This window comes from Ranitomeya imitator, chromosome 3 (assembly GCF_032444005.1).
Source record: "Ranitomeya imitator isolate aRanImi1 chromosome 3, aRanImi1.pri, whole genome shotgun sequence".
Classification (NCBI taxonomy): Eukaryota; Metazoa; Chordata; class Amphibia; order Anura; family Dendrobatidae; genus Ranitomeya; species Ranitomeya imitator.
In genome coordinates, this window is record NC_091284.1 from 119,434,084 (window position 1) to 119,451,878 (window position 17,795).

At 42.8% G+C, this 17,795-nt stretch overlaps 1 protein-coding gene across 1 annotated transcript in view; it reads right to left on the reverse strand.

Annotated features, from left to right (window-relative positions):
* The window catches only part of LOC138672909 (protein ABHD15-like), a 64,438-nt gene extending 49,855 nt beyond the window's left edge, over positions 1 to 14,583 (reverse strand). The window contains exon 1 of the mRNA XM_069761354.1: positions 14,045 to 14,583. Within this exon, the coding sequence (XP_069617455.1) occupies positions 14,045 to 14,482 (438 nt within the window). The 5' untranslated portion in view covers positions 14,483 to 14,583. The remainder of the gene's footprint in view (positions 1 to 14,044) is intronic.
* Positions 14,584 to 17,795: the final 3,212 nt, after the last annotated feature.

Genomic DNA, 17,795 nt, shown 5'->3' on the forward strand with positions numbered 1-17,795 from the left:
TGGGAGGTAGCCAATAAAGCTCTTGACTCCCCAACCAATGGCTAAATAATAGTCGCTTTTCAGCTGATCTGAACTGGAGAAACTCAATGTTCACATCTTCAATGTATGTTAAGGAATCAAAATAATAGCTCATCCAGCCACCAATGCAAATTATTATTATTGATCTTATTTAACCCCCTTAATTTTTAAAGCTGATGTTTCATAGAAAGTAATTGTGGGAATCTACATAGCCACTAAACTGCAGTTTTTAGCTTAATAGCTGCCATTCAGAAGACCCATTCAGACAGCCGTGTAGGCCGTTTCTAGAAATTTGGCCAAACGTCAATGTCTGCAAAGGGAAAGAAAAAGGAAGACTGAGTAGGTAACAAAGCTATTCACTGAGAATTAAAAGTACTTTATCCAGACTTGATGCCTTCATCGCAAATTTATTTTAGGTAACTACCTGGCTGTTCACATGTTTGACGTGTGTGTGTGTGTGTGTGTGTGTGTGTGTGTGTGTGTGTGTGTGTGTGTGTGTGTGGTTTATATGGTGGTGACAGGTCTACTTTGGCTGTGGTATGTTGATGACAGATGTAGTAAAGGGGTCGGAAAAAGCCTCAAAACTTTAAAATAAATGTACTAGAGCAAATAAAGTCAAGAGCGAAAGACTTCAGTTAAGGCCGGAGTCACACACAACGTATAAAAATACGGTCCGTTTTTGATGGCCGAGATACGCAGAAAATTTCCTGAACAGTGATCCGTATTCAATGCGAGGATGCGATTTTTTTCTCCAAAAATTATCCGTGTGTCATCTGTATATATATACACAGTACACACATATACATATACACAGTACAGACCAAAAGTTTGGACCCACCTCCTGATTTAAATATTTTTCTGTATTTTCATGACTATGAAAATTGTACATTCACACTGAAGGCTTCAAAACTATGCATAATAATATATATATATATATATATATATATATATATATATATATATATATATATATATAATTTGTCTAAGGGGTATTTCTGTCTTTCTGTCTCAGAAATCCCGCGTCGCTGATTGGTCTCGCCAGCTGCCTGTCCTGGCTGCCGCGACCAATCAGCGACGGGCACATTCATGCCGAGAATTAGTCCCTCCTTACTTCAGTCCAGTCAGTGCCCGGCGCCCGCTCCATACTCTCCTGCCGTCACTGCCCGCTCCATACTCCTGTCTAGTCACCGCTCACACAGGGTTAATGGCAGCATTAACGCCGCTATAAACCCTGTGTGACCAACTAATGTTAAAAATAATAAAACAAAAAACCTGCTATTCTCACCTTCCGTAGTCCGACGATCTGCTCGCGCCTGCCACCAGCTTCCGTTCCCAGAGATGCATTGCGAAATTACCCAGAAGACTTAGTGGTCTCGCGAGACCGTATCGGCACAGCTTCGCTAGATCCCGGCGCGTTAGTATATAACTATTTTTTATTTTAAATATTTTTTTTTAACTGGGATATGTGCCCACACTGCTATATACTAAGTGGGCTGTTTTATATACCGCGTGGCTGCTATATACTACGTGGCCACTGTTACATACTATGTGGGCTGTGTTATATACTGCGTGGCTTGCATTAACGCATCATGTATTCTACAATATGTATGTATATAGCAGCCACATAGTATATAGCACAGGCCACATAGTATTTGTCTGCTATATACTACATGGCTCCTATATACTACGTGGCCTGTGCTATATACATACATATTCTAGAATACCTGATGCATTAGAATCGGAGATATATATATATATATATATATATATATATCAGTGCTAGATAGCAGAAAAGCCGGTAATTCAATTGCCGGCTTTCGCTATCTCCTTCCCAAACCCAACATGATATGAGACATGGTTTACATACAGTAATCCTTTTCATATCCCTAATTTTTTTACATATTCCGCACTACTAATGTTAGAAGTGTCTGTGTGCAAAATTTGGGGGCTCTAGCTGTTAAAATAAAGGGTTAAATCCCAAAATAAAACTGGCGTGGGCTCCCGCACAATTTTCTCCGCCAGAGTGGTAAAGCCAGTGACTATGGGCAGATATTAATAGCCTAGAGAGGGATCATGGTTATTGGCCCCCCTGGCTAAAAACATCTGCCCCAGCCACCTCCGAAAAGGCACATCTGGAAGATGCACCTATTCTGGCACTTAGCCTCTTTCTTCCCACTCCTGAGTAGCAGTGGGATATGGGGTAATAAAGAGTTAATGGCACCTTGCTATTGTAATAATTAGACACCTCTCCATTACTAATCCTATGTTCATAAAGGGTTAAAACACACACACACACACACACACATTAGGAAAAATGTATTTTAATGAAATAAAGACACAGGGTGTTGTAATAGTTTATTAAACGCTCAATCCAATTGAAGACCCTTGTCACCTGAAACATAGTTCAAATAAAAAAAATCAACAATATCCCATATCTTTCTGGCGTTACAGTCAAGTCCCACGCTGTAAATCCATCCGAAGGGGTTAAATAATTTTACAAGCAGAAGCCTGCTAATGCAGCTGTGCTCCTGGCTGTAAAAAGTGGGGAATGAATGGAAGCAGGGGAAGATAGCTACCTAGACTTGCAGTGCTGGTGCCCCCTGCTGGCAGAAATTCATATGAACTCGAGCGTGGGAATTTTTCAGAATATTTTCTCACGCTCGAGTTCATATGAGTTTATGCCAGCAGGGGGCTGTACTATGTGTGTGTGTGTGTGTGTGTGTGTGTGTGTGTGTGTGTGTGTGTGTGTGTGTGTGTGTGTGTGTGTGTATATATATATATATATATATATTTGTCTAAGGGTCACTTCCGTCTGTCTTTCTGTCTGTCACGGATTTTCATTGGTCGCGGCCTCTGTCAGTCATGGAAATCCAAGTCGCTGATTGGTCGTGGCTGTTTTGCCACGACCAATCAGTGACGGGCACAGTCAGGAAGAAAATGGCCGCTCCTTCCTCCCCGCAGTCAGTGCCCGGCGTCAGCATACTCCCCTCCGGTCAGCGCTCACACAGGGTTAATGGCAGCGTTGACCGCGGTGTAACGCACTCGGTTAATGCTGTTATTAACCCTGTGTGACCAACTTTTTACTATTCATGCTGCCTATGCAGCATGCATTGCGGTCTCGCAAGACGATGATGAAGTGCGGTCTCGCGAGACCTCTGTGCTGTATACTACGTGGCTCTGTGCTGTATACTATGTGACCCTGTGCTGTATACTACGTGGCTGGGCAATATACTACGCGGCTGGGCAATATACTACGTGGGCATGCATATTCCAGAATACCCGATGCGTTAGAATCGGGCCACCATCTAGTGTGTGTATATATATATATATATATATATATATATATATATATATATATATATATATATATATATATATATATATATATATATATATATATATATATATATATATATATATATATATATATATATATATATATATATGTATATATATATATATATATATATATATATATATATATATATACATACATACATACACACACATATATACACACACCTATACTATGTGTAGACACTGATGGTCTGTGTCAAATCCGTTTTTTTTTCTCGTACCCATAGACTTGCATTGGCGATTCTCAGCCGAGATACGCTGACAATTGCAGCATGCTGCGATTTCACTCGGATCCTGAATACGGCCGAGAAAACAACGGATAATAGGATGCTGGAGCTGCCCCATAGATTAGCATTGGGCTGAGTGCTATGCGATTTTTTATCACATTGCACTCGTCTGTATTACGGTCTAGTGTGACTCCGGCCTAATAAGTAGTATGACCGAAATCTGTCAATAGGTCAGGTTCTTGGTCAGAAATCTGATGTGAATTCAATGGTGGACACAGAACCTGGGATATTTCTTCATGTTATAACCCCATCTCTGCTGCTCTCATCCATCTCATTACGGCTATAAAACCAAATATAGGAAAGTATTACCTAACAACATAAATTACCACTAATGATATGTTTAATGCTTTGCAAATAAATTTAGCTTGTCATCATTTTGATAAATGGCAGGGAACCCCTCCCGATAGTAAAATCTTTCTCAGACAAGTCTCTTGTCACTATTAACCCTTACAGAGATTACAGAAAAAAAGCTTTTTTTGTTCTCTCCTAAACATTGTCTTTATACATTGGATGCAACATTAATGGAAATGGGACCGAGATGTGGAACACTGGGACATGAGACCTAACTTTAGTACGTCAGCTGGACTGTTGCCTAAAAGCTAAGACGTTCCCAACACCTACAAAAATATCGTAGGTGTTTAATTTTTATCTACTTAAATTTTTGGCGGTAGAGGGGGGAAAAGCAGACATCTATACTCATTGCCATACTTTGCATGAAAAGCTAATTTTGCCACAACACATGTTGTGCAACCAATTTTCGCTTTGTGCCGCTGGTTATTGCAGTGCAATACAAGTGAGTGAAATCACAATGCAACCACAAGCAAGTGGTAGAAAAAAAAATCTGATGAGATTGGCCTTCTTGCAGCTTGCTTGTTACAGTAGTCTCAGGGTCGCAATGCGATGCCATTCACTTGTGATGTGCTGCAATGTATCAGTGGCACTAGCGAACCTTTTTCGCAAGACAGGCGTCGAGGACAAATGTCTCTTAATATATATTGCAAAGTATTAGCACTCCCTTAATCAACCAGCGCCCAAGAAACACTCAATACAGCAGGCTGCAATTTATGCAGTTCTACAACACAAAGAAGGGAACAAGTACCACTACCAGCATCTAAAAATTGTATCCAGGGGAAATCCTTGGTGCATTTGTTGGACGGGAACATTTGATAAAACTAGACCCTGATAACAGACAGCACTGGGTAAGATATGACTGCCTCTAGTGCACATACAAAACAGAAAGGTGGCTGACATCACTCACGTTCCATGTCCAGGGAACCCTCCTGGGTATTCTAGGCAGGGAATCCAAATCGAATGAACAGCGCTCCAGCCGGGTGTAGTAATAATGTAGAAAAGGTTTTTATTCAGTCATGGTAAAGCGACGTTTCGACCACAAGTCAGTCTTTTTCAAGCGGGTGCCTCTAGTGCACATCCATGCCCAGCCATAGTTATATACATGCAGAAAAGCCGCGGAGACACCATCACGTGTTTCTCAATGCAAGCAATAAATAGCCAGGTCTTTCACCGGGAAGGAACAACCACGTGAAGGGCAGCATCCAAAAGGAAAACCACCTATGCCAAAACATGGTATCCATCCACAGACAGCTGTTTCGGGGTATTTGCCCCTCATCAGTGTGGAGTAGGAAACTGGCTGTTAGGAGCAGTGCCTGGTACAAGGACTATAAACATAAGGATGAATGACCTCGGGGAGATCAAAACATCCAACACCGCGGAGACACCATCACGTGTTTCTCAAAGCCACACTGATGAGGGTCAAATACCCCGAAACAGCTGTCTGTGGATGGATACCATGTTTTGGCATAGGTGGTTTTCCTTTTGTATGCTGCCCTTCCCGTGGTTGTTCCTTCCCGGTGAAAGACCTGGCTATATATTGCTTGCGTTGAGAAACACGTGATGGTGTCTCCGCGGCTTTTCTACATGCATTTGCATATTTCCCAAAAGGGATGGGGGCAGTGTTCTGGATCACTGCATTGAGAAACACGTGATGGTGTCTCCGCGGTGTTGGATGTTTTGATCTCCCCGAGGTCATTCATCCTTATGTTTACAGCCATAGTTATAAACTTATCACCAATCCATTATGGATGACTGCAACTTGACCTGAATAACAAAGCTGCAGAAGTGCAACATTATATGGAGGCCATATGGGAAAATAAATGATTGTCCATATAATCCAAGAACAGGCTTGGTTTACTTGAACAGCTCTCCACTATGGTTCATGGAGGGATTGAGTTTATATAACAATCCCCTTTAAGGCCCAGGATACAGGCTGTACAACTACACCACATGATTAGCGATAATATTGTATAGGACTCCTAAAATTACATGCCATTCTATATTAATATACAGTTAGGTCTCCAGACTCTCCACTTTTGGCCGGAGTCACACTACAGCGAGATACGGCTGAGTCTCGCAGGTTAAAACCAAGCTCTGGCACCAGCACTCCGGAGCGGAGCGTGCGGCTTCATGTATTGCTATGCGGCCGCACGCTCCGCTCCGGAGTACCGATGCCAGAGCTTGGTTTTAACCTGCGAGACTCGGCCGTATCTCGCTGTGTGTGATCCCGGCCTTAATTTGAGAGCATTCACATCCTAATTGGCTGCCTCCCTTAAAAGGGACCAAAGGTACTGTATATTCTCGAGTATAAGCCGACCCGAGTATAAGCCGAGACCCCTAATTTTGCCACAAAAAACTGGGAAAACTTATTTACTCGAGTATAAGCCTAGGGTGGAAAATGCAGCAGCAACCGGTAAATTTCAAAAATAAAAATAGATACCAATAAAAGTAAAATTGATTGAGACATCAGTAGGTTAAGTGTTTTTAAATATCCATATTGAATCAGGAACCCCATATAATGCTCCATACAGATCAGGATGATCCCCATAAGATGCTCCATGCAAAATACGCCCCATATAATGCTCCATAAAGTTCATGATAGGCCCCATACGATGCTCATTATTAAAATATGCCCCATATAATGCTGCATAAAAGGTTAATGATGGCCCCATAAGATGCTCCATAGAATATTATGCCCCATATAATAATGCACAAAGGTTGATGGCCCCATAAGATGCTCCATAGAATATTATGCCTCATATGCTGCTGCTGCGATTAAAAAAAAATAAAAATGACATACTCACCTCTCGTCGTTGGGTGCCAGTGTCTTGAGCAGGTGGGGACACCGGCGCACTATGGGGGCCATGTGCAGGAGTCGCTGCTGGCTCAGGACACTGACACTTGCGATATTCACCTGTCCCATCGCCGAGCGCCGCTGTGTCTTCTGGGTCTCTGCAGTGACTGTTCAGGCAGAGGGTGCGCACTAAACATGTCATAGCGCCCTCTGACCTGAACGTAACAGCCAGAGGATGCGGTGGTGGACAATCGAAGAATCCTTTCCATGGTGACAAAAAAAAACACAACACTTTACAACATCCACCCAAGTGAAGAACACTCTTCAGGAAGTAAGTGGTTCATTATTTAAGTCTACCATGAAGAGAAGACTTGAGAGCATATACAGAAGGTTGACCACAATGTGCAAACCATGAATGAGCCTTAAAATAGAACGGCCAGATTAGGATTTGCCAATAAATATCTAAAAAAGGCAGCCCAGTTCAGGAACAGCATTCTTTAGACAGATGAAACCAAAATCAACCTGTACCAGAATGAAGGGACAAAGAAAGTATGAAAAAAGCTTGGAATGCTTCATGATCCAAAGCACACCACATCCTCTGTAATACATGGCGGAGGCAGTGTGATGGCATGAGCATGCATGGCTTCCAATGGCACTGGGTCACTGGTATTTATTGGTGATGTGACTGAAGACAGAAGCAGCTGGAGGAATTTTGAAGTGTACAGGGCTATACATTCTGCTCAGATTCAACCAAATGCAGCAAGGTTGATATGTACTGTGAAGCGCCGTCCAATGACCAAAAACATACTGGGAAAGCAACCCATGAGTTTAAAGGGACACTGTCACCTCAATTTGGAGGGAACAATCTTCAGCCATGGAGGCGGGGTTTTTGATTCACCCTTTCCTTACCTGCTGGCTGCAATATTGGATTGAAGTTCATTCTCTGTCCTCCATAGTACACGCCTGCGCAAGGCAAGATTGCACTGTGCAGGCGTGTACTACGGAGGACAAAGAATGAACTTCAATCCAATATTGCAGCCAGCATGCAGCCAGCGGGTAAGGAAAGGGTGAATCAAAAACCCAAAAACCCCGCCTCCATGGCTGAAGATTGTTCCCTCCAAATTCAGGTGACAGTGTCCCTTTAAGGGCTCTATTCCATTTGCGAGAAACACGTCCGTGTCTCGCATGTGAAAACCAAGCTGTGGCGCCGGCACTCCAGAGTAATGAACCAGGCAGGGAGTTTATAAAAGCCTCAGGTATCTTTTGCATGTGTTTAGAGTTAATTAGTTGATTCAGAAGATTAGGGTAATAGGTCGTTTAGAGAACCTTTTCTTGATATGCTAATTTATTGAGACAGGTTTTTTGGGTTATCAGGAGTTGTATGCCAAAATCATCAGTATTAAAACAATAAGAGACCTGACAAATTTCAGTTGGTGGATAATGAATCTATAATATATGAAAGTTTAATTGTAATCATTACATTATGGTAAATAATGAAATTGAACACTATATGCTAATTTTTTGAGAAGGACCTGTATATAAATTTCCTGCCTAACAGTCCCTGTATTATATTATACACCTAAAAAGATCTTTAGAAAATATTTGTAGAGTCTGTTTATGATATGTAAATGAGGGCTTTGACAAGTCAAGGGGGTGTAGTGTCCCCAGACTAGTTGACCAACTTAGCATGTTATCACTGTGAGCATGATAACTTACAAGCGCCAGCATCATCACAAGCGCGATACTTACCTCGCGCACATGTGCACGGCTTCTTCCCCTCACTATTGATCCTCTGAAGCCAGGTGTACGCGTGCCGGCTTCAAAGAGGCGCACAATTGGAAGTCTTTGCACTTCCGATAATGCGCTGTGCACTCTACTGAGGCTCAATGATGAGAGAAGAAGCCGCACGCATGTGCAAGGTAAGTATAGCTCTTGCGAGGACACCGGTGCTTGTAAGGTATGTCATCACATCCACAGAGGCGTGATAACATGCTAGTCAAAGCCCTCACATACATATCATACACAGACTTTAGAAATACTGTATTTTCTGACGTATAAGACTACATTTTAACCCCTGAAAATCTTCTCAAAAGTCGGGTATCGTCTTATACGCCAGGTGTCGTCTTATAGGGCAGGTGCGGAGTAACCTGCGGTCGCCGCTTATTGTGGGGGAAGCGGTCCCAATGACAAGGAGAGGGGGCACCTCACCGGGAAGGTGTAAGTGAAGCAGAGGCAGAGAAGGAGATAATAGGATACAAGGGCGAGCCAGATGAGTGAAAGAGGAGTGTTTTTCTAGGCACAGCACCGCTCTCTCTCTTTTTTGCATACCCCTGGCATCCCAGACGCTGACAGTTTGCTTCACTTACACCTTCCTGGTGAGGCGCTCCCTCACCTCGTCATCGGGACCACTCCCCCCCCACTATATACGTCGACCGCAGATTGCTCCGCACCCACCCTATAAGACGACACCCGACATATAAGACAACCCCCGACTTTTGAGAAGATTTTATATTTTAACTGGAAAAGTTGGGGGTCGTCTTATATGCCCAGTCGTCTTATACGCCGGAAAATACGGTACTTTTTTCTAAAGATCTGTTTAAGGCGGTAATGTAATAAAAGAACTGTTAGGCAGGGCGTTTACACTGTATATACAAACTGCTGGGGGTTCTGGGGGCAGAGGGGACCTGACAGGTTCCTTTTAAAGACAAAACTTAAGGCAGAAAGACCCATAAACAAACAACTGAAGTCAGCTGCAGTAAAGGCCGGCAAAGCATCACAGAGGAGGAAACCCAGTGTTTAGTGACGTCCGTGGCTTCCAGACTTCACACACTCATTGCTTGAAAAGGATTCACTACAAAGTATTAAAAATGAACATTTTACTTATTATACTGTTAATTTGTCCAATTACTTTTGAACTGCTGAAATGAGGAGGCTTTGTAAATAGATAGTTGTAATTCCAAAACGTTTCACAGGATATTTTTGCTCAACGCCATTAATTAAACCTGAAAGTCTCCACTTCCTGCAGAGCTGAAATCATGAAGATTCGGTCACTGTCCAAATATTTTTCTATTTTTCGACTGAACTGTAGTTTTATGTTGTATTACCAACAAGAACACGCTCCGTTCTGTTGTTATCGAACAGAGCAATAATCCCAAAATGTATTTCTCACCACAGAGCCTAAGACTACACTGCACCAATGAGTGAGTTTTTGATTTTCCAGATTTTTTGAACCTATTATTACTTACATTTTTTTTCACTGCGTTTTTATTACATTTTTGATACTACAGGTTTTGTTTCTTTTTAGTATGTCAAGATTTCAATAAAGCTGCCTGGATTTTGATACTTCCAGGTATTTGGCTTTGACAAAACTTTATTGGTACAGTCATGTGCAGTTTCCATGAGATTTCTATATATCCCATTAATTTTGCTGGAACTTTTATTTTTAGGCCGTGAAAATATGCAGAGTCAAAAACTCATTAAAAGTTGGAACGTTACTCCACTGCACCAAAACAAAATGACTCCACTTTTTTGGGGGGTTAGTGGAAGGGGGCAACTGTCAGAATCTTCCACTGGAGGGATTAATTGGGGAAAGACTGTGTGTACAGACCCTTACTCCTATACTAGAGTGTCATTTTATTGAAAAGCTTGCTATTTCGACTAAGTGCCATATTTATCAAGCCAAAATAAATACTTTAAAATTTTCAGTAAATGTTGCAAAAAGCTTGGCGTGGCTCAGTAGTGAAGTGAGCCATATTGATAAAATGTTAAAAACCTGCGTTATGTGTTAGAAATATATCGCTAGTGGGTGCAGAGGTTATAGTCATATTTAGGTGAGCTTAAAGAGAATCTGTCAGCAGGACTTAATCCTATAAACCAATGTCAGCGCCATAATGGCGCAGTGATGCTGATTAATCTGATAACTGATGTAAAGGATCCGCTCAATGGCTGAGGATTGCTCACCTTATGACGTTTTCATTCAGTGTGCTTCGGTGTGTGTCTCTCCTCTTCTTGTACAGGTCACCGATTATTCAGTGACCTGCCGAGTTTTAAACATTCCACGCCGTCCACACAATGTTGGTAGTGGCGGTGCAGAATTTTAGAAAGGCGTGCGAGTCTGCGTCCTGTATGCAGGACTTCAATAAAATGGCATGCGCAGATCGAGATTTCGGCTCAGTAAATTTTTCACCAAGCCAAAATCTCTATCTGTGCATGCACACGTGCTGCCCACACAATGATGGCGGCGGTGCAAAATGTAAAAATAAAGTGCTTTTTCAATTTTTTTTATTTTTTTTTTAATAGTGGAGATAGTTTACCTTGTATAAAAACATGGGTGGGTTTCCTGGGGTGGCTGTGCTGTTCCACATGGGGTGCACAGGTAAGAGTCTATTTGTAATGCTTCTGTCTTCACTGAATGTTCTTACATTCCTAGTTATAATATCTATAGATGTGGATATCCACTTACACTGATATATTTATATACTGTATGCAGTGTGATCCATTCAGCGAGGTTGCTTTGGACCATTTGAGCATTGGCACTCCATATGTTTCTATCAGCATACCATTGATGTCCCTCCACCTATTACTGGACAGCATGTCTTTAATAACTGTATCCAGCTGTTGATTTCGTATACTTATTTGATTGCCTATTCTTATACATTGATTTCGTAAAATTTGATGTCATCTACTCCATTTCTCGTTTATAAATATTCCAGTCTAGGAGAGTCCTTCAATAAATATTTTAGGCCCCTGTGAATATATGGCATAGGAGCCTATGTACCTTTCTTTTTGATTATGATATCTGTTCGGTCGATATGGTTTCAGAATTCTGTAAGTAACCTGAGTGCGCAGAGAGCCAAGCAATCAGTGGTGTAGCGTTAGGCTGCTTTCACACATCAGTTTTTTGCTGTCAGTCACAATCCGGCGAATTTTGAAAAAAAAAAAAACGGATCTGGCAAAATTTGCCGCTGGATCCGTTTTTTTTATCATAGACTTGTATTAGCGACGGGTGGCCTCACGTTTCATCCACTTTTCGACGGATCCGTCAAAAATTGTTTATCCGGCGGCCGGAGAAAACAGACAAAGTAACATTTTTGTATCCGTCGAAAAAACGGACAGCGACAGATCCGTTGCCGTCCGTCGTTTGCTCGAATAGAAGCCTATGGCCTCGGATCTGTCAAATGACAGAATCCGGCGACAGAATCCATTTTTTTTTTTTTTTTTTAACTGAGCATGCTAAGATTTTTTTAGGATCCAATTAGCTGGATCAGCTAGTCGGATCCGGCGAAAAAACGGATCTGTCACATCAGTTTTTCACAATCTGCAACGGATCCGTTTTTTTCAAAATTCTATGGATTGTGACTGATGGCTAAAAACTGATGTGTGAAAGCAGCCTTTTAGTCAAGATTATCATCCAGCCTAAGTTGCGATACATTTCAGCACAATGAGGCTGCTCACACATCCGATTTTTTGCAGCAGCACAAATGTAAAGTGCCAGTACAAGTCCATGGGTCTGTGAAACAGACAAACAGCACACACTGTCTGAATGGAGCTTAAAGGGACTCTGTCACCTGAATTTGGAGGGAACAATCTTCAGCCATAGGGGCGGGGTTTTCGGATGTTTGATTCACCCTTTCCTTACCCGCTGGCTGCAATATTGGATTGAAGTTCATTCTCTGTCCTCCATAGTACACGCCTGCGCAAGGCAAGATTGCACCTTGCGCAGGCATGTACTACGGAGGACAGAGAATGAACTTCAATCCAATATTGCAGCCAGCATGCAGCCAGCGGGTAAGGAAAGGGTGAATCAAACACCCGAAAACCCCGCCTCCATGGCTGAAGATTGTTCCCTCCAAATTCAGGTGACAGAGTCCCTTTAAAAATGAGACAAGAAAAATCTCTGCCCCAATACTTTTAGCATATGCAATTTTGTTGCATTATTTACATTGCAAATCATGTGATTCATAGATTCCTCTTCAGATTACACGATTTGTATCATTAGGCTGCCGTCACACTAGCAGTATTTGGTCAGTATTTTACACCAGTATTTGTAAGCCAAAACCAGGAGTGGAACAAATAGAGGAAAAGTATAATAGAAACATGTCACCACTTCTGGATTTATCACCCACTCCTGGTTTTGGCATCCAAATACTGATGGAAAATACTGACCAAATACTGATAGTGTGACGGCAGCATCAATCTGCAGTTCTACAAGATCAAGTGAAAAAATAAAAAGTTAGGGCTCATGCATATGTTCATGCAAATGGGTCTGAGCACAGAACACAATGCACGGACTGGCTGCGTCTCTCCCGACCTGAGCATAAGGGCTCATTCTCATATGCGAGAAATTCGGATGAGTCTCGCACGTCAATACCCGGCACTCAGGAGCGGAGCGTGCGGCTGCATGTATTGCTAGACGTCCGCAAGCTCCGATCCGGGTGCAGTGCCTTGTATTGGCGTGCGAGACTCATCCGTGTTTCTCACACGTGAGAATGAGCCCTCACAGCCTCCCAATTATATATGAAGCTGTCACGCTCGGATCAGGAGACCTGCAGCCAGTCCGCGCAGACATCTAAATGAGCACTTACAAAAACTCCTGGGAAAAAAAAATTAACTGCCTATAATGTATTTATATTCCTACTGACTTACAGAAAACATGTGGCTACATGTTTTTTTTTTCTTAAAAAGAGGCAAAAACTGCAGTTTTCCAAAAGATGGCAAAGTGCTGCAACTGTTGCAAAACTGTGCCAAAACCACAGCATTGGACTACATAGTGTGAACATACCTGAAGGCGGTGTATATCTAGAGACTTTGGTTGTGTTCGCAAAGATCATGGTATGCCACAACTACATCGCAGCATAGCCCTGGTGAAACGGGTCATATTATGACCCACAAGGTACCGCAACCTTGGCAAACAATTCCCAAAAGCCAGAACCAGTTGGATTTTTTTTTTTATCATCTTCCTCATTGCATTATATTGGGGGTCGCAATGAGACCCTGTTCACTTGCACTATGCTGCGATGTAGTAACGGCATAATGAGATTTTCGCCAGTGCGTTCTGTGTTACGGCCAAAGTCGCCATGTGTGGCCTCAGTCTTATTCTCTGAGGTAACGGATTATTCCCCTTACCCCAATACAAAGCTGTTACACCTGTAGCTTATTATATTAACCAGTGAAACATTGTATACCAAAGTGTGCATAACATTGAAAGTACACAGCGAATAGCTCACGTTATCGTTACCTTACTGGTGTTCCTAGTGATCTTGCCAAAAGAGTTTGGGATGACCAGCAGAATGGGCACAGTGGAGTTACTGGATGCCCTCCTCCTCCTTTGATGTTGTCCAGGTTTCACAGCCCAGTCCAGAGCCACCAGCCCCTCATCACTCATCTGTAGATACTCCCTAACAAAATGCACCCCAACATCCACAGGTCCCAGCACCCCAACCAAGGTCTGCAAAGAAGGGAAGGTCCTCCAGAGCCACCTGACATGAGAGTAGCTCCCAAAGCTCCTGCACTGTTTCACCAAGTAGTTGGCCAAAGCTGAAGGTTTGCAGATCAGTTTATAATCCTCCTCAACCTTCACAACCCCAACTGCTAAGAAAGTAGTACAGAGGCATTTCTTATAGGACCAGAGAAGCAGGAGCAGGAGAGTTCCTACAGAGGCAGCCCATCCTAGCATTGCACCTGGAGGAGGTGAGAGGTGCAAGGTGCCTCAGTTCTAGGAGTGCAGGAGCTGAGCTAACATCCTCAGAGCACAGCCAGGGAGGCAATGCTTTCACTGACACTGTGTACAAGCAGAGGGAGGGGAGCAGCAGACTTCACACAACCTATTATTGTGGTCACTCCCCACTGCAGGCAGAGGAAGGATGAAATCTCTCACATACTGTAGACTAGGTGGCAAGGGGCACTGTGCTTCAGAGACAAAGCAGTAAACTAAACAGACAGGAGCCCATGCAGAACTTCTAGGGGCTGTTACCCAGCTCACCTGCAGCCCAGGGCACAAAGAACCCAACTTGTCATAAGGCATCTGGTATAGTTTGTCCTATAGATTTCTCACGTACAAGGTCTGGCGCAAAAAGGTTCGACATAAATAGATTGAAAATTTGCAAGTTCTCACACCCAATGAATTACCATACTGTTGCTTAAAATCGACGTGTTCAAGAAACACCAGCATGGAATTGTATTATGAAAGCATGCAATATTATGTTTTTTCACTTACCAATGAGATTTTTCCCTAAATTGTTAAAAAAAAGGTCATGTAAAATTACATACATTATTGCATATCATAACCATGCACTTATTGCATGTACCTTCGTGCAACCTATCCCATGTATTAAAAGTGTCTGTCACCCACAAATTATACCACTTATACATTCATATAGGTAGTTTAGCCCTATTAGGGCAGTCTCACGCGTCCAGATAATTCCGGTACCGGAAAAATCGGTACCGGAATTATCCGTGTCCGTGTGCCCGTGCGTTTCTGTGGCACATCAGTGTGGCACACGTGTGCCGCCCGTGTGCCCACTGGGTACCACACGCACCGTGCAGGAGACAGCACTAAAGTTTAGCGCTGTCCCCTGCATCTGGTGCTGAAGCCGCCATTCATATCTTCTCTGCAGCAGCGTTTGCTGTAAAGAAGATATGAATAATCCTTTTTTTTTTGTTTCTTGTGTTTAAAAAAAAACACAAACGCATATTCATCACTGTAAATGAGCGGCCCCACGTGACCGCTCATACAGTAGAAGGTGCGGCCAGGACAGGAAGCAGCGCCAGCCAGCGAGGGAGCCGGGTGAGTTTCCGTACACGAAAAGCAGATCGATTTCCATCCAAGTGTATGGTCCCACAGTAATGTGATTTTTTTTTTGTGTATCAATTTTTTGCTTTGAGTGGTACATGTTTCCTGTATGCAAAACAAATGGAAGGTGGTCCACATTTTGATTTAGAATTTAATTGAAGTTGTGGTCTATCTTGAAACCCTTTAATTAGTCAATTATACAGCCAATTGTTGCTTTCTGGGATTACCAGGGTTAGAGTAAATATATAGTTACATAGGTGGAAAAAAGACCTAGGTCCATCAAGTTCAATCTTTCTCCACCAATTGTGCATTTTTTCATTAAATTAACTGTAACCCGCAATGTTATGGCAATGTTATGTGTATTGAGGAAATCGTCCAGCCCTTGTATAACAGCAGTTATAGTGTCTGCCATTACTACCTCTTGTGCTCGGCATTCCACAGTATGACTGCTCTAACTGTAAAGAACCCTTTCCTATGTAGCTGTCGGAATCATCTTTATTCCACCCGTAATGAATGCCCATGGTACTAAGTATGGTCCTTGGAAGGAATAAATCATGTACCAGTCCTTTGTACCGACCACACATTCATTTATACATGTAAATGAGATCTCTTTTTTTCTAAGCTAAAGAATCCCAACATTTTGTTTCTTGTAGGTTTTGTATGCTTTATGGCCAATGTGAACATGGATTTATGTGCTGCATGTATACCAACTTAAATCAAGCTCAATTTTTGTGTTTTTTTCTCCAGCTCAGGAGAGGGAGGCCACACCCTGGCTTGCACAGAATGCAAGCCAGGGTGTGGCCTCCCTCTCCTGAGCTGGAAATTAAATTTAAAGGCTTCCCTAGACTTGTGTCCATAGTTCGGAACCCGGTCCTTTTGTCTGCCCTTATTCACGCACTGAGGTCAACTCAGACACATGCTAGCACATGTTTTTAATATTAGATACCGTAGGACCCGTCATGATCTGGGTCACCTTGTCAATGTTGGGATGGCTTTTATGCTATTTTTGATCAAAAACAGTATTACTAAGAACCCTGTGTTATGTAAATGCCCTTTTGCTTTTTACTTATTTAGTTACAGCAGGGTGTTTGCTCATTTTGTTTCTTGTAGGTTTTGTACTCATCTACATTAAACCTCATTTGCCAAGTGTTTGCTCATTCAGACATCTTATCCAGATCGTTTTGCAATATTGTACTGTCAAGGTCAGATTTTAGTATCCTACAGTTTGGTGTCGTCAGCAAAGACTGACATTTTATTCTCAATCCCATCTACAAGGGCATTAATAAAGTGGTATACTACTGCTGACTATATTCCATTTGGAGAACGTACCACTTTTTATGAAGACCCTTTGTTTCCTGTCATTTAGCCAATTACTTACCCATCTGCATATAGTTTCCCCCAGTCCTTGTTTCTGGTTTTTGACCCTGGAAAGTTATACTGTTTGCAATTTTTTTTTTGCCTTAGCTGCTGTGTAGGCGTTTTGGATGGCGACAAGACCTGATGACAGAAGGGCGGCATAAGCTATATAGACTATGGGGTCATACCATAGTGTTACAATGACTCTCCTATGGCCACTTTCATGCCCTATTATCCGAATTTTTGCAACACTCAGTGAAATTTGTGGCATTTTGCCATTTGTCCATTGGGACGTTTGACCAGCTTTTGGAAGAATTGCGTTCCAAGATTATCTACAATACCACCTGCATGCGGTTCTGCCTTTCTCCTGAGGAAAGACTATGTAGCACAATGACTGGTGCTCCTGCAAGGAGTCCCCTTTTCATTCCATGCAGGGATGCCGCTTTACTCACCATCCCGGACTCATGGTGTGGTTCCACGGCGTGCTCCTGCTTCCTGCTGTAGTGCAACTGTAGAGCGCCCGTCAGGGCAGTGGGGTACTCGGTATCGGGTCCTTCGGTTCACAGGGGGGATGTCACGGTGGCTGACCCAGTCCGTGGCCCTGGGACGTTCGTTTTGAAAGGGAAAGGTCTTTAAAGGGGAAATGTTCGTGACGCCACCTGTGGTATTTGGTCAAGGTGACCGACGCTGTTTTAAGGGGTCCGCTGGGGTGATGTTATGGCAGCTATATGGTATACCATCCCACAGGTGAAGTATGTCCCCAGGGCTTCCCAGTGTGTAGATGGTGGATGGCGCAGAGAAGAGTGAGGACACAACGTTGCAGTCTCTTTACCTTTTACTG